Source organism: Salmo trutta, chromosome 30, assembly GCF_901001165.1.
Source record: "Salmo trutta chromosome 30, fSalTru1.1, whole genome shotgun sequence".
NCBI lineage: Eukaryota > Metazoa > Chordata > Actinopteri > Salmoniformes > Salmonidae > Salmo > Salmo trutta.
In genome coordinates this window covers 11,343,970-11,361,731 of record NC_042986.1, presented here as the reverse complement: position 1 = coordinate 11,361,731, position 17,762 = coordinate 11,343,970, and the positions used below count along the sequence as shown (strand labels likewise).

At 42.9% G+C, this 17,762-nt stretch overlaps 1 protein-coding gene across 1 annotated transcript; it reads left to right on the top strand.

Moving 5' to 3' along the window:
- Nucleotides 1-2,245: 2,245 nt before the first annotated feature.
- LOC115168813 (uncharacterized) lies at nt 2,246-17,209 on the top strand. Its single transcript, XM_029724361.1, has 6 exons — nt 2,246-2,395; nt 15,048-15,173; nt 15,799-15,873; nt 16,084-16,257; nt 16,496-16,653; nt 16,857-17,209. Exons 1-6 carry the CDS (start codon nt 2,381-2,383, stop codon nt 17,032-17,034), a joined length of 726 nt encoding a protein of 241 aa, XP_029580221.1. The 5' UTR covers nt 2,246-2,380; the 3' UTR covers nt 17,035-17,209.
- The last annotated feature ends 553 nt before the right edge of the window (nt 17,210-17,762 follow it).

Genomic DNA, 17,762 nt, shown 5'->3' with positions numbered 1-17,762 from the left:
GGTACCGCATTTCCACTTCAGGGGTGGAGATGGAGAGTGACCGCATTTCAGCCATGCGTAATTGGTCAACTCCAACCACGGTAAAGGAAGTGCAGCGGTTTCTAGGGTTTGCCAACTACTACCGGAGGTTTATCCGGGGTTTTGGTCAGGTAGCGGCTCCCATTACCTCACTGCTGAAGGGGGGACAGGTGCGACTGCAGTGGTCGGCTGAGGCGGACAGGGCTTTTGGTCACCTGAAGGCTCTGTTTACTTTGGCTCCCGTGCTGGCTCATCCGGATCCCTCTTTGGCGTTCATAGTGGAGGTGGACGCGTCCGAGGCTGGGATAGGAGCCGTGCTCTCTCAGCGCTCGGGCACACCACCAAAGCTCCGCCCTGTGCTTTCTTTTCGAAGAAGCTCAGCCCGGCGGAGCGAAACTATGACGTGGGGGACCGGGAGCTGTTGGCTGTTGTCAAGGCTCTGAAGATGTGGAGACATTGGCTTGAGGGGGCTAAACACCCTTTTCTCATCTGGACTGACCACTGCAATCTGGAGTACATCCGGGCGGCGAGGAGACTGAACCCTCACCAGGCAAGGTGGGCCATGTTCTTTACCCATTTTGTTTTCACTCTGTCCTACCGACCAGGTCCCCAGAACGCTAAGGCAGACGCACTGTCCCGGATGTTTGACACAGAGGAGCGGTCCATGGATCATACTCTCATACTTACGGCCTCTTGCCTGGTGGGACCGGTGGTGTGGGAGCTGGATGCGGACATCGAGCGGGCGTTATGCACAGAGCCCACTCCCCCCAGTGTCCAGCTGGGCGTCTGTATGTTCTGTCTGCTGTCCGAAACCGTTTTATCTATTGGGCCCACACATCACCCTCCTCTGGTCATCCTGGCATCGGTCGGACGGTGCGTTACCTTAGTGGGAAGTACTGGTGGTCCACCTTGGCCAAGGACGTGAGGGTTTATGTTTCCTCCTGCTCGGTGTGCGCCCAGTGCAAGGCTCCCAGGCACCTGCCCAGAAGGAAGTTACAACCCCTACCCATTCCACAACGGCCGTGGTCGCACCTGTCGGTGGACTTCCAGACGGATCTTCCTCCCTCACAGGGGAACACCACGATCCTGGTCATTGTGGATTGGTTTTCTAAGTCCTGCCGTCTCCTCCCTTTGCCCGGTCTCCTTACGGCTCTACAGACTGCGGAGGCCCTGTTCACTCACGTCTTCCGGCACTACGGGGTGCCTGAGGACATAGTCTCTGATTGGGGTCCCCAGTTCACGTCCAGGGTATGGAAGGCGTTCCCCCCTCCGAAACCTGCCCCTCTGCCTGCCCTACCGGAAGCTGGGTCCACGGTTTGTGGGGCCATTCAAAGTCCCGAGGAGACTGAACGAAGTATGCTACAGGTTACAGCTTCCCCAGATTACCGTATTAATCCCTCGTTCCACATGTCTTTCCTCAGGCCGGTGGTGGCTGGTCCACTCCAGGAGTCTGAGGTGCGGGAGGTTCCTCCGCCCCCTCTGGACATCGAGGGGGTCCCGGCGTATGCTGTTCGAGCCATCCTGGACTCGAGGCATCAGGCGAGGGGCCTTCAGTACCTCGTGGAGTGGGAGGGGTACGGTCCGGAGGAGAGATGCTGGGTGCCGGTGGAGGACGTCTTGGACCCTTCGTTGCTGCGGGAGTTCCACCGTCTCCACCCGGATCGCCTTGCGCCTCGTCCTCCGGGTCGTCCCTGAGGTCAGTGTCGGCGCGCTGCTGGAGCCGTGCGTCAAGGTGGGGTACTGTCACGACTTCCGCCGAAGTCGGTCCCTCTCCTTGTTCGGGTGGCGTTCGGCGGTCGACGCCACCGGCTTTCTAGACATCGCTGATCCACTTTTCATTTTCCATTTGTTTTGTCTTTGTTTTACACACCTGGTTTCAATCCCCCAATTACTTGTTCATTATTTAACCCTCTGTTCCCCCATGGTTGTTTGTGAGTGATTGTTTGTCTTGTATACGGTCCGTTATTGTGGGCTCGGTATATTGTGTTGTATTTGTGTATTCTTGAGTACATACGTTGATTACTCATATTTGCTGTCCTGCGCCTGACTCTCTACACCAGCTACACACAGGCCCGATTACAAGGTCACAACATGAACTGATGCAAGATCTGACATGCAACGTTTGTTGAGCGTTGTAGACAATAGACCAGAGAGAAGTGAAATCTGACAAGTGGGCGGTGCATAGAGCCAGGTAAATCATTTTTCTTCCCCTTACCTCTTAGATGGCTTTTAAAGGAAGTGTTACTGTACATGACAAAAAACATGCATATTAGACTGGAAAGGTTTGCTGAGATTTAGTTTTATAACCCTATAGATTATGTTGCCATAACGTAAACTCCAATATAATGGACAAAAAAGTTAAATGGACGTGCAACAGGTAAGATTCTATAATTTCAGCGTGTGTACCAATCAAACTCATCCTCATTCCAAGCAATTACATTATGATGAATGCTGAACTTTCTTGAACTCTTGATGGCATGTTGACTGTAGTGTTGCTGTCATGTTTTGTAGAAATAGGTGTCATTCAATAGGCCTCTGTATGACTGTAATAGCATAGTACTAATACTGAAACTGCTGTGATTAACTTGTGTGGGTGTTTTCGTCTGGGGATTCTACTTCCTCAACTCCAGAATTGCAGCCCTGCTATTCTCTCACTGAAGAGGAACTAAGATCATCATACATATATCAAGGGCTCGATTCAATCAGATCCGCTTCAGCCAACATCCACATAGCAGTTGTTTTGGCTGTGTCGGAGAACTAACTGTGTTAGAGCTGTCAAATCCACTAAGTGGCTCCTGGCTTTAAGAGAAATCCCATGCAGCCTTGTTTACAGTGGCATCATTGGGCCTGGGTTTCTCGGGCCTAACACTAACCTTGAATTAAGACCAAAAAGCTATTTTATTTGGCCAATTTTGACTTTGTGACTGTGTTATATAGTACAAACCCAGTAGTAGGCACTGCAAGAAGCTCCAAGATTGATGCTGTAATTGCTGTGATTTGTCTGGATTTCACAACGCAGTGGACCGCTCACGTCCCTTGACCCCACCCTTACAGCACCGGTTAGATGTCAAGTCATCATTCAGCAAAACACCTGTCACTCACTTTGAGTCTGCAGTGTAGCACAGAGAAAATATGGATATTCTGAACTTCTTCCGTAAGAGAGGCAAAAAAAGCGAGCAGGTTGAGCATGAGCAGGCAGCAGTGAATGAGATGGAGAGGGCGGAACAGCCAGAAAGTTAGCCACAGGTTTGTGCAGGGTTGGTGGTAGCTAACTAGCTTGTCTCCCTCAGCATAACAGTTGGCTAATGCTAATGAGCTAGCGTTAGCACTCAGCACCCTTAAGCTATTGGGTGTCAGTAAGAGTTATATCAACATCCATAAATATACTGTTAAATAAGTCATTACATTAGTTAAAGTGTTTATTTCTAGCGAGTGTATTTGATATGTTTCGTTTCTGTAGCTAACTTGGCTAGCTAGCCACTTAGGTAGGTACTGGCTGACTAGCTAGCTGAGACCGAAGAGATTAGAGAACGATTTTATGACTGAAGCACATATCTTCTGACAGTGACACAGTGCCCCACTGTAGTCTGAAGCTGATCTTTACTACAACTTGATATGAACCAATAATGTGCAGTGCATTTGGAAAGTATTCAGACCCCTTCCGCTTTTCCACATTTTATTACATTACAGCCTTATTCTAAAATGGATTAAATAAAAAAAATCCTCATCAATCAGGCCTCATGAGTGGCGCAGCGGTCTAAGGCACTACATCTCAGTGCTTGAGGTGTCACTACAGACACCCTGGTTCGACTCCAGGCTGTATCACAACCCGGCCGTGATTGGGAGTCCCATAGGGCGGTGCACAATTGGTCCAATGTCGTCCGGGTTTGGCCGGTGTAGGCTGTCGTAAATAATAATTTGTTCTTAACTGACTTGCCTAGTTAATAAAGGTTAAATAAAAAAATAATTACAAAATGTATCTAGACAATACGCCATAATGACAAAGCAAAAACAGTTTTTTGAAAATGTATTAAAATAAAAAACATGTAAATAAGTTATTTCTAAGTATTTAGATTCTTTGCTAAGAGACTCTAAATTGAGCTCAGGTGTATCCTGTTTCCATTGATCATCCTTGAGATGTTTCTACAACTTGATTGGAGTCCACCAGTGGTAAATTAAATTGATTGGACATGATTTGGAAAGGCACACACCTGTCTATATAAGGTCCCACAGTTGACAGTGCATGCCAGAGCAAAAACCAAGCCATGAGGTCGAAGGAATTGTCCGTAGAGCTCTGAGATAGGATTATGTCGAGGCACAGATCTGGGGAAGGGTACCAAAAATGTTCTTCAGCATTGAAGGTCCCCAAGAACACTGTGGCCTCCATCAATCTTAAACAGAAGAAGTTTGAAACCAACTCTTCCTAGAGCTGACCGCCCGGCCAAACTGAGAAATAGGGGGAGAAGGGCCTTGGTCAGGGAGGTGATGGTCACTCTGACAGATTTCCAGAGTTCCTCTGTGGAGATGGGAGAACCTGCCAGAAGGACAACCATCTCTGCAGCACTCCACCAATCAGGTCTTTATGGTAGAGTGGCCAGATGGAAGCAACCCCTCAGTAAAAGGCACATGACAGTTCCCTTGGAGTTTGCCAAAAGGCACCTAAAGGACTCTCAGATCATGAGAAACAAGATTCTCTGGTCTGATGAAACCAAGATTGAACTCTTTGGCCTGAATGCCAAGCATCATGTCTGGAGGAAACCTGAGACCATCCCTACGGTGAAGCATGGTGGTGGCAGCATCATGCTGTGGGGATGTTTTTCAACGGCAGGGACTGGGAGACTAGTCAGGATCGAGGGAAAGATGAACGGGGCAAAGTACAAGACAATGTAGGAGTGGCTTCGGGACAAGTCTCTGAATGTCCTTGACTGGCCTAGCCAGAGCCCGGACTTGAACCCAATCAAACGTCTCTGGAGAGACTTGAAAATAACTGTGCAGTGACCCTCCCCATCCAACCTGATAGAGCTTGATAGGATCTGCAGAGAAGAATGGGAGAAACTCTCCAAATACAGGTGTGCCAAGCTTGTACCGTCATACCCAAGGAGACTCGTGGCTGTAATTGCTGCCAAAGGTGCTTCAATAAAGTACTAAGTAAATGGTTTGAATACTTATGTAAATATGATTTAAAAAAATTAACTCTTTGCAAAAAAACAACTGTTTTGCTTTGTCATTATGGGGTATTGTGTGTAGATTGATGAGGGATTTATTTTTTAATGAGACTGTAACAACAAAAGGTGGAAAAAGTCAAAGGGTCTGAATATTTTCCTAATGCACTGTGTGTGTGTGTGTGTGTGTGTGTGTGTGTGTGTGTGTGTGTGTGTGTGTGTGTGTGTGTGTGTGTGTGTGTGTGTGTGTGTGTGTGTGTGTGTGTGTGTGTGTGTGTGTGTATGTATATATATATAAATAATTAATATTAGTCCAGTTTAAAATGGGCAATGTTGAGGTGGTAGATCTGACAAAATGAAATGAATCATAGAGGTCTCATAACCTATTCCATTCTACAGGTAAACATGCTTGACTCATGTCTGTTATTTCCATATAGGCTATGTAACTATTTGTAAAAAATGGCCCATTATTAAATTGGTGCAATTATTTCATTTGTATTACTCTTTTTATTCACTAAACGACTTACTTTTTCTATTGTCATGATGTCGAGAGGTTAACATGTAAGTAAGTGTACTCCATGTATATCATGTGCATATGACAAATAAACAAACTTCAACATGAACTTAGAAGTGAAGGGGGAGGACCGCCAGAAAGATTAGAGAAAAGATTTCCAGCTTTGTTATGTAATCTAATAATCTCACATTAGCTGGTAGAACTGATGAAAGGAAATTCATCACAGAAGTATTATCATTTTTCCATTCTGTATTTTTTATTTTTTTGGCTCATGTATCTTTATATTCTTATAGCCTAGGGGCTATGTAGCTTCTTATCTATCATGTTTGGAGTTGTTATGTTGTTCTGTTATGTGTACGCATTGATATGAGTCAGAAACATTTATTCTTCTGTCAAAATTGACTACAAAGTTTAAATAGGATAATTTTGGTCATAAAGTCAGTCTCGTCCAAAACGGAGTTTTGTGAGACTTGTGGTTGTGACTGCATTACAACCTAAATGAAGGTTTCAATCATTCCCACAGCTGGCAGCACACAAGTAATCATCAATTCGGAGTGAAGCTGCACGCGACCCAATCGTAATAACTGTGGTAAATTTGGGTTGACTTATATCCTTATGGGGCTAGTTAGGGACCATCGGTAAATGTATTATTTATTGACGGTCCCTAACTAGCCCCAGCGATAGGCTATCCAAAGTCAGTCATGTTGCACACCATGCAGCTGAAGCTAATTGGTGAAATAATTTGGCTAACTCTTTCCACCTGTGAGAACACACACACGAGACACCCACAAACCACACCCGTAAAACAGTTGGTAATGGATAAGACGAACAACCACCGATATAAACGAAAACGTATGACATTTATAGAATCTGTAATGTTTGCATTTTAATGTAGGCTTATGGGGAAGATAGGCCATGTCACGATGTTCATATTGGAACATATCTTATTTTTTTAAGTTTCTATCTTCTTTGATAAGATTAGTACAGCTTTTCTCAGGGGACCCCACATGGGGCCCCGACCCCAAGTTTGGGAACCACTGTACAAACCTCTCTCTACTTGCTTCCTCTCTCTCTCTCAATGGAGCTCACAGATGATCCTAGAATTAAATTCACATGAATTATTAGAATATTACTAACGATTCTGTATTATATCAGTGACGTAGTGGTAAAAGATTGTACTGTACTAACCTCTCTCTCTGCTTGCTTCCTCTATCTCTCTCTGTATCTTCTGCTTCCTCCTGCATGCATTGCAACCTGCCTCAGCCTCACCACTGAGTGCCACATCACTGTCTGTCTCAGTAGCCTACTCTCTGTAAAGCAAAGTTATTATGAGAACTTAAGTAGCCTATTTTTTGCTCTTGCTGAGTTAGGCTCCATTAAATGTTAGCTTCTTACTTCATCCTTCTAGCTGGCTAAGTAATACTAGCCAGAGCCTTTCAACGTTACTGCAATAGAAGTCTGACTGACTGACTGACATATCTATAAGCGACTACCAGTTGTGCACTGATTCTCAGAGTCGTTTGTTGTTTGTTTGGGGGATGTCTGTAGACACTGCAGGAGTGGGGGATGGTTTTAAAATTGCCTTTGGTCCGGCATCTCGCAAACACACCATCAGCAGCGTCTCTAGTTTTGCCTATTTCTCTAGTGAGCCGACTCCGAGCTGGGATATGTGAAAGTAAGTAAAAAAACGGACCCGGAACTGTTTATCGGTTGTAGAGTTTTTTGTTATGGTTGTTGTTTTAAGGTTCCAAACATATGTCATTTTCTTAACCCATCTAGTGACTAAATGACAGCATAGGTTTCAAGTATCATGCTAGCTAATCTTGTGTGTTAGCCTGGGAGAAATTACAGGAGAGACGTGTGGGACGAAAGTAACACAATGTAAACAAATGACCTGGAATAAAAAACAAAACAAAATGTTTAAGCACAGGCCAGTGTCTTCTGTAGTTCACAATACAGTGCATTCGGAAGATATTCAGACCCCTTCACTATTTCCACATTTGTTACATTACAGCCTTATTCTAAAATGGATTAAATTGTTTATTTCCCCTCATCAATCTACACACAATACACCATAATGACAAAGCAAAAACAGGTTTTTATAAATTTTTGCAAAATGTCAAAAATAAAAAAACGTAAATATAACATTTACATAAGTATGCAGACCCTTTACTCAGTACTTTTTTGAAGCACCTTCGGCATTGATTACAGCCTTGAGTCTTCTTGGGTATGATGCTACAAGCTTGGCACAACTGTATTGGGGAGATTCTACCATTCTTCTCTGCAGATCCTCTCGAACTCTGTCAGGTTGGAAGGGGAGTGTCATTGCACAGCTATTTTCAAGTCTTTCCAGGGATGTTAGATCGGGTTCAAGTCCGGGCTCTGGCTGGGCCAGTCAAGGACATTCAGAGACTTGTCCCAAAGCCACTCCTGTGTTGTCTTGGCTGTGTGCTTAGGGTCATTGTCCTTTTGGAAGGTAAACCTTCTCCCCAGTCTGAGGTCCTGAGCGCCCTGGAGCAGGTTTTCATCAAGGATCTCTTTGTACTTTGCTCCGTTAATCTTTCCCCTAGATCCTGACTAGTCTGCCAGTCCCTGCCACTGAAAAACATCCCCACAGCATGGTGCCGCCGCCACCAAATCAAAGCAAATTGTAATTGTCACATGCACCGAATACAATAGGTGCAGACCTTACAGTGAAATGCTTACTTACAAGCCCTTAACCAACAATGGAGTTAAGAAAAATAAGTGTTCAGTAAAAAATAGATAAGTAAAAAAATACAAAATAAAAGTAACAAATAATTCAAGAGCAGCAGTAAAATAACAGTAGCGAGGCTATATACAGGGGGTACCGGTACAGAGTCAATGTGCGGGGGCACTGGTTAGTTGAGGTAATTGAGGTAATATGTACATGTATCTAGAGTTATTAAAGTGACTATGCATAGATAATAACAGAGAGTAGCAGTAGCGTAAAAGAGGGGGTGGGGGGGCAATGCAAATAGTCTGGGTAGCCATTTTATTAGCTGTTCAGGAGTCTTATGGCTTGGTGGTAGAAGCTGTTAAGAAGCTTTTTGGACCTAGACTTGGTGCTCTGATACCGCTTGCCATGCGGTAGCAGAGAGAACAGTCTATGACTAGGATGGCTGGAGTCTTTGACAATTTTTAGGGCCTTCCTTTGACACCGCCTGGTATAGAGGTCCTGGATGGCAGGAAGCTTGGCCCCAGTGATGTACGGGTCGTACGCACTACCCTCTGTAGTGCCTTGCAGTCGGAGGCTGAGCAGTTGCCATACCAGGCAGTGATGCAACCAGTCAGGGTGCTCTTGATGGTGCAGTTGTAGAACTTTTCATGCTTCACCATAGGGATGGTATTGGTGATGAGCGGTACCTGGTTTCCTCCAGACGTGATGCTTGGCATTCATGCCAAAGAGTTTAATCTTGGTTTCATCAGACCAGAGAATCTTGTTTCTCATGGTCTGAGAGTCCTTTAGGTGCCTTTTGGCAAACTCCAAGCGGGCTGTCATGTGCGTTTTACTGAGGAGTTGCTTCCATCTGGCCACTCTACCATGAAGGCCTGATTGGTGGAGTGCTGCAGAAATGGTTGTCCTTCTGGCAGGTTCTCCCTGCCAATTTCGAGTGTCATAGCAAAGGCTCAGAATAGTAGTTTTTTATACATTTGCAAAAAATTCTAAACTGTTTTGCTTTGTCATTATTGGGTATTGTGTGTAGATTGAGGAAATGTGTTAATTTAATCAGTTTTAGAATAAGGCTGTAACGTGACAATATGTGGAAAAAGGGAAGGGGTCCAGATACTTTCCGAATCCACTGTAGGCTCCAGTGTATATTATATACTACATATATATTATATATACAGTATATATTTCCTTAATTATTTTTGCCCTGCTGGCACCTACTATCATATCAGTTTCAAAGGCACTTAAATCTTTTGTCTTGCCCATTCAACCTCTGAATGGCACACATACACAATCCATGTCTCAAGGCTTAAAAATCCTTCTTTAACCTATCTCCTCCCCTTCATCTACACACTGTCAATGTTTTGTCTACTCCGAGTATATGACATTAGAATTATGCCTTAATCAATTGACTTGATGGATCAGCTTCTCACATGAGCTTTTATCGACAGGTTAGTGGTTATAGATATTTTTATGATTCTGGGGTTTAATTAGCTCATGTCAACCCATGGAAATGTGAAGCATAATGAGTTTGCCGTTTGTGAAGAGAATAAAGACGTTTATTCTATTAAGACACAAGGAGAGCACATGATTGGTAGGTCTAAGTATTAATAGTAATTAAAAATGGTGGAAAACATTCCAATTAAAGTGAGATGAGAAAATGATGGTTAATATAGCTATAATGTGATCCATTTTAGTCCGATTAATATTGTAAGGCAAAATATTGTGCTTGCGCAACATTAAGATGTTGACACATGGCTCATTTTCAAAAATGTTTTACCTATAGCATTAATTATTCAAATTGACACAAACATGGCTGATGGTACATTTGTTGAAAGTAACCAGCATTATAAACCAGAAACATGGAGATAAAACAGATATTGTGTACTTCTTGCCAACTGTTACTTTCATCCCAAGGCTGTGTTACTCCTGCCCTGCAGCAGGTACAAAAGTAACGTTGGGGTAATTCTGTTCTCATCTATTTAATTTAAATTAATTTAGCCTAGAAATAAAATTACAGTTGCTAATAGTAGATGACATATATACGTTGTTTGTCATAAAATATGGCGTCTCTAGCTCTATCGATCTCTGAGTAATTAGGAAAAAAACTAACTGTTACTTTTGTCCATGTTCTCCCTCTTGTTCGTTTCATGTCTCAGGCCCTTCGCCTGTGCAGCGAGAGGGCGGAGTTATCTGTTTAAGAGATGGGTGAATGTGCTGCTAAAAAGGCAAACCTGGGAGGCAAATCCGTGGGATGCAGATGAACATATCAAACAAACCCCTGTTCATGATTCCACTCGTTCGCAAAGAGGCATGCGCGATTAAAACTCAGTCATATCAAGGGCTCCGCTCTACAGCGTGATTGAAATTTAAGGCAATGATCCCTTTTTAGTGGAGGCTTCATTCACGGTAAACGCTGCATATGTCGGCTCAATCGGAAATGACCTTTACATTTATATTGCGAAATCTCTTAACGCTTCAGCTTTACAGATTGAATAGAACCCTAATAATATAAGTGTTCTGAGCTTTGATAAACGCTGGGAGCAATATCTAGATGTTGACCCATATTTGATTGAATTTATTGTGTAAAAAAAATCTAATTAGAGAAAATGACAGAGGTCCGGACCTCGGTGTCCTCATAAGTAGTTATAGCCATCCAACGGAAGAGTAGGATATGGCGGAGAGAGACACACCAGACAAGACAGAGACAGCAACAGAATAATAGGATACGATGAATGAAGAGAGACACCAGAAGAACAGAACAGGCCATAACAGAAGAGGATAGACAAAGGAGAGTAACTAACAATAACCTAAGACAGTAAAAGACAAGACACAGAGAAAGTGACAGAAGAGATGGAGAGCGATCGGAGGTGGGTATCACTTCAAGCTGCTCTATAGATTCTATTTAGTTTTATTTAATTGCAGAAATTATAACAGTTGAAATACAGAGAGTGATAAAGAAACAGGGTTAAAACCTGTCTGGGCTAGGGGGCAGTATTTTCACAGCCGGATGAAAAACGTACCCAATTTAAACAGGTTACTACTCTGGCCCAGAAACTAGAATATGCATATCGAAGTTTCTAAAACTGTTTGAATGGTGTCTGTGAGTATAACTGAACTCATATGGCAGGCAAAAACCTAAGAAAAATCCAAGCAGGAAGTGAAAAGTCTGAGAATTGTAGTTCTTCTTTTGATTCTCTATCGAAGCTCCTGTGTCTGTGGGGTGACGTTGCACTTCCTAAGGCTATTGGCTGTCTAAAGCCTTCAGAAAGTGGTTTGAGCATTTTCCTGTCACTGGGCAGATAATAGGAGCTCAGTTACTGAGTGGTCTGCCTGGCAACAAAGGGATTGGATATGCTCGGTCGCACGAGTGCGCCCCTCCTTCTTTTTCTTCTTGAATGAATATGCTATTGTCCGGTTGGAATATTATCGCAATTTTACGTAAAAAATACCATAAAGATTGATTTTAAACAGCGTTTGACATGCTTCTAAGTACGGTAATGGAACATTTTGACTTTTCTTCTCTCGTTCCGCACTCACGCGTTATGCCATTGGATAAGTGATATGTACGCACGAACAAAACGGAGGTATTTGGACATAAATATGGATTATTTGGAACAAAAACAACATTTCTTGTGGAAGTAGCAGTCCTGGGAGTGCATTCTGATGAAGATCAGCAAAGGTAATACAATATTTCTAATACTAATTCTGAGTTTAGGTTGCCCCGAATTTGGCGGGTGCCTGAATAGCTCGCCGTGATGGCTGAGCAATGTACTCAAAATATTGAAAAATGTGCTTTCTCCGTAAAGCAATTTTAAAATCTGACACAGTGGTTGCATAAAGGAGTAGTCTATCTATAATTCTTAAAATAATTGTTATATATTTTGTCAACGTTTATGATGAGTATTTTTGTAAATTGATGTGCACATTCACCGGACGTTTTGGTGGGAATACATTTTCTGAATATCACGCGCCAATGTAAAATGCTGTTTTTGGATATAAATATGAACTTTATCGAACAAAACATACATGTATTGTGTAACATAATGTCCTAGGAGTGTCATCTGATGAAGATTGTCAAAGGTTAGTGCTTCATTTCGCTGTGTTTTGGGTTTTATTGACACATGTCCTTGCTTGGAAAATGGCTGTGTGACTATTTTAGTCTATGTACTCTCCTAACATAATCTAATGTTTTGCTTTCGCTGCAAAGCCTTTTTGAAATCGGACAATGTGGTTAGATTAACGAGAAGTGTATCTTTAAAATGGTGTAAAATAGTCGTATGTTTGAGAAAGTTGAATTATGACATTTTGTTGTTTTTAAAATTTCTGCACTGATATTTCTCTGGCTGTGTCCCGCAGGTGGGACGCTAGCGTCCCACCTAGCCCATAGAAGTTAATAAAGAATTAGCATGTGAGGTGAAAAAGCCTGTGAAATTAGTATTAAAACAATTATTTATTTTTACACATTTTACAACCAGGCCAGGATTAGAGAGAAGGAGACATCATTGGTCTCCGTAGTGGCACCGTGGTCTAAGACACTGCATCTTAGTGCTAGAGGCGTCACTACAGACACTTGTTCGATTCCAGGCTGTAACACAGACGATATTGGGAGTCCCATAGGGCGGCGCACAATTGTTTGACCGGGGTAGGCCGTCATTGTAAATAATAATTTGTTCATAATTGACTTGCCTAGTAAAATAAAAAAAAGGCAAATCTTGAGTTTAAAGTTTGGGGAAGCACATTTTTACCATAAAAAGGCACCTTTATAATAAAGCATTCCATGCATCATCGCATTTGTAGACTTATGTAAGATAGCCTACTATTCGTAATGTGACGAGTAGATTGGATAGTCAGAATTTAGGATAATAATATAACTCAATCACTGTTTACAAAAAAGACAGTTCAATGCATAGCTGAGCGTGCATTGCGTAGAGTTCTTCAGATACGTTTCTTTGCACAGCAAAATGTGGCTTTTTATAAATACGCTACATTTCAAGCACTTCTACTACACTTGACTGGCCACATTAGCACCATCTGTTTTAATATGATAGGCCTATGAGAAGGGCAGACACAAACAGTATGACTCCATCTAAAATGGAGGAAATTATTGTTTAAAACCAGACTTAAGTGGCACCGACCCAACAATGATCAAGAGTAACTATGCACAGTGCGCACTCACCGGGGGTATCGATGTGCTGGTGCCAATAAAATAGGCCACAAGGCCTGCTGTTGTTCACTCAATTAAGTTGAGAATTTTCATAACTAAAAGACAGATTAGTATATTCATTGTCTTCTCTTTACAGCAAAAACCATTTGCATTCTAAACTATGTTTCCCCCACGATTTGTATTTTGAAATATTGCAATATGCCAGGCTGCGCCTCTACTTTTCATTGACAGTTGCAACTCAACAACCATGTATTTGACATTTGCCTGTCCTTCTGACTGTTAGCAATGCAATTTAAAACAAAAAAAGTGAATGATCGTCTGTGGCCAAATCATGCTTTTGTAGCCTATTTTGAATGATTGTATTTATTTCTGTATAGACAGGATTAGTATAATTAGGCTATATAATTTCCCTAGCCTTACTGACAGCCACCTATGAGAGACCACAACATAATAGAAGACTAAGAGACAGCAACAGAAGAGGGCAGAGAAAGTGATGGAGAAAGGAAGTGGAGGGGTGAGCACACAGTAGACTGTATCACTTAAAGCTGCTCTATGGATTCTAATTACTGCACAGTGTGAGTGTGTGTGTGTGAGAGAGGGGGTGTTTGGATACTGTGGGATTCTTTAATCAGTTTCACTCATTGGACAGGTCAGAGTCTATGTTTGAAGTTGTTGAGTGGTTTTTGGCAATACACTGTGTTCACAGTAGCAACTGTAATTGAGTACTGGCAGTGTCTGCTGTGGCAGGTGGGAAATTACAAATTTCCTGAAAAATATCTAATCTCTCAGTGTTCTAATCTCTCAATGTTCATCTCAAAGTGCACCAAATCGATGAATTTAGCTGTTGAAAGGATGCCCCCGGACCCCCCAACTGGTTTTGGACTAAGCCCCCAATCTTTCCAAATCCTAGAAACCGCCCTTTTTGTTTACAAGTTGGAACAATGGAATGTACGACGTAAACTACACCTCCATTAGGAAGATAGAAATCCTAATTGATGATTTTTCTATTTGACTGTAATTTATTTTTATATAGGGTATACTTTCTTGTTCTGAACTTCTAACGCGATTGGGGTGGTTGTGGCTTCATGACCGTGATCACAAGAGCAGCTGCTCACCAATTTGACGGCTCCAACACAGTTCCACCTTCGACACCGCCAAAACATCCTCTATGTGGGTGTCTGCTATCGCTGCTTAATGCTTGATCTGATTGAATCTAGGCCCAAATGTTTAATACTAAGCCAAATCAGGATGATTTTTTTCTGTTGTGACACATTCGTTTTAAAGGTGCATGTGTAGGTTGCTCTATGAAAAGTGAAGTTTTCCGTTAAAGATTCTCAACTGGAATTTCAGAACACACCAGCTATCATTTCTCTGCATTCGGAACACATGCTATCAATTCTGTACATTTAGAACACTTAGCTTGTATGCTGAGTGCACAGATATTATACTATCATTTCTGGACATTGCTCATCTGTGATCTTTGTCCTCCTTGTCCAGCTGAGCAACGAGATGCAGCTGAGCATTATGAGGAAGGTGAAAAGTGGGGAGCTGACCATCGAGGATGCCCTGAACCAGGCCAGGAGAGACAACCAAGAGCAGCTAAAGCAAAACCTGGCCACGGAGGTATTATAGCCTGGTACCAGATCTGTTTGTGCTATCTTGCCAAGGACCTGTAGTATAATACCTCCACAACCTGGTCCCAGATGTGTTTGTGTCGTCTTGCCAACTCGTATGGTCATGTTACTCATTGGCCTTAAATTGAGTTTTCACCAACAATGAATTCAGCAGGAGAAATTCTGCCCACATTAATTTTCAATGAGGGCACGCAGAGAAATGTGCAGGGGAATGTGGGAAGGTGAGCGGCGAGAATCCTGTTAGCGGACCGGTAGAAAAAGTTGAGCTCTGCTTTATGCAAATTTAAAGCGAAGGAAAGCATTGGAGCGAAGCGCCGCCTCTGGTCAAAACCCTACGCTAGGAGTTGGCATGACAGCACAAAGAGATCTGGGACCAGGTTAGAGGTAAAAGTATTGTACTACCGGGCCTCCAAGTCAGCACAGGAAACCATGGCAACAACAAAGCCTGGGTTTAACCTTGGACGGTCTTTGCACACACATAATGAACTTCATCGACACACGACACGGTACATGTCGTCCATGTTATTCTGTCATTCACTATCAACTTCGAAGGTACGCTGTTCTTCTGATCTGTTCCTGCATCATTGTCATTGGTTTATTGGTCTACATTGCAGGAACAGCTAGCTTCCCAGTACAACTTCAGTGTTTACAAGTACAACCGCTACAGATGGCAGAAGCGCATTCTTCAGGTGATTCAAATATGGGTCATCTTTTGACATTGAGTTAAGTGTTATAATAACTGGTGTTACAATGTCTAGAAACAGTAAATCTTGAGTTGTGATAACAGCTACCACACGCTGAAAGCCTGTAGTGTGCTGGTAGAGATACCCTGTCATGCATCATTGAGTAAAAGCTGTGAAAATCTCAGAGTAATGTGAATCTCTATACTGTGTGTTTAGATTGAATTCAACACTAAAATGGTGTGCAGCATAGAGAAAGGCACCGTAAAGCGGCAGCTGCCCTTCCTGTGTGTTAACAGCTGTGATGACAGAGTCGGGGCCAATTTCTCCGTCTCTTTCAGAGGAAGACATGACTATGAGCTGGAGGCCACCTCACTGGAGGACAGACACAAGGTAAGAGAGTCATCCCTGCCCCTAAACTCTAACCTGTTATAGAGGTGGACAGCAGCTTGGTTTGTGTAGAGCCATAGCAGATGTAAAAGAGTTCAATCACTGTCTCTGGTGCTACTTCCCTTGATCTGTTAATAGGGTGCCACTCAGCTTCTTGACATAAAAAATGAAGACATTTTAAAGAATTTTTATTTTCAATTAAGACTCACAATTTTTGATTGAGGCTTTTTGATACGTGTAGATGATGCAGTTTGTAAACAAGATCGTCTACAGAAACGTCTACAGTCATCCATTAGAGGGCAGTGAAGAGAAGTGTGAACGGCCTCCAGCACCAAAGACCCTCATGGAGGGCCTGTTGTTCCTGCAAAGAGGAGGCTTGGCATCGTTTAAATGGGTGAAGTATGTGTGTGATCTGTACTACACTACAATTACTAGTACCATTACTACTACACCACTACTGCTACTGCTGCTACTACTACTACTACTACTAGTACTGTACTATGACTACTGCACAGTGCTTTTACATAGTTTGGAAGAGTCCTACATTGACTATGAATCATTTACTATCTACATCATGATGTTATTTACACTTGTGTTCTTAGGTACGAGGCTCGCCTTCACCCTGGCCAGCTGAACCTGCTCCCCATCAGCCGACGGGCGGTAGATGGGGAGCAGTCCTTGCCATCTGTCATTCATTTCTCAGACGGGGACAATAGCTTAGAGAAGCAGCACAGCTGTGACACCTTCACTCTGCTGACACACAACAATGAGTACCAGTGAGTGACCATGAAAAACCCATTCAGAGGCAGGTGTTTGGGACAGTTTTTTTAGGAAAAGACAGTTTCTTAGGAAAGTGTTTCTATTTTTGCAGTCGTTCTGTAAATGAGGCCTTTCCCAATGCCAGTCCATCTACATATTTAAATTAAATTCAGCAGTGATGTAACTTTGTAACAAACTCTATTCTGACAAAGGATTCTTTCTGAAGAGTTGAGCATTGCTGCTGCTGTCTGACTTTTCTTATGACTGCATGCCTTGTATACCCTCTGTAAAACACTCCTATTTGACAACATACAATGTCATACATTTAGATGGGAAATGTTTGCCCAGTGATAGTCATTGTTTGCTCCCACAGCCAAGAGAGGAAGTTAAGTCATACTGATGTATTGCAGGTTCCGGGTACATGTGAGAGACCATTCTAAGAGCACAGAAGCCATCCAGAGAGAGAGGGATGCCTGGGTCCAGGCCATAGATAAGCTGTGCCTGGACTGGAAACGCAAGTCTCAGTCTGAGCACATCTATGAGGATCCTAGGGTTATAGATCTAAGAATCTATGACAATATCAAATACATTATAGAGGAGAGCAAATCCACAGGCAGAGAAGGCTTCAGCGTATCAGATCTGGTGTTGGGTGCAGCAGATCAGCTATCAGAAGGAGGGAAGGTGCCAAGAATTCATACGACCTCTCCAGCAAAACCTGTCCTGAAATCGCGCAGCCCTGTAAAGTCATC

What these genes read in the sequence shown, in the direction of transcription:
- LOC115168813 (XM_029724361.1), top strand. An exon ending in AGCAAAACCTGGCCACGGAG is followed by an intron (nt 15,174 to 15,798) that starts GTATTATAGCCT and finishes TCTACATTGCAG; the next exon opens with GAACAGCTAGCTTCCCAGTA. An exon ending in GCATCGTTTAAATGGGTGAA is followed by an intron (nt 16,654 to 16,856) that starts GTATGTGTGTGA and finishes TTGTGTTCTTAG; the next exon opens with GTACGAGGCTCGCCTTCACC.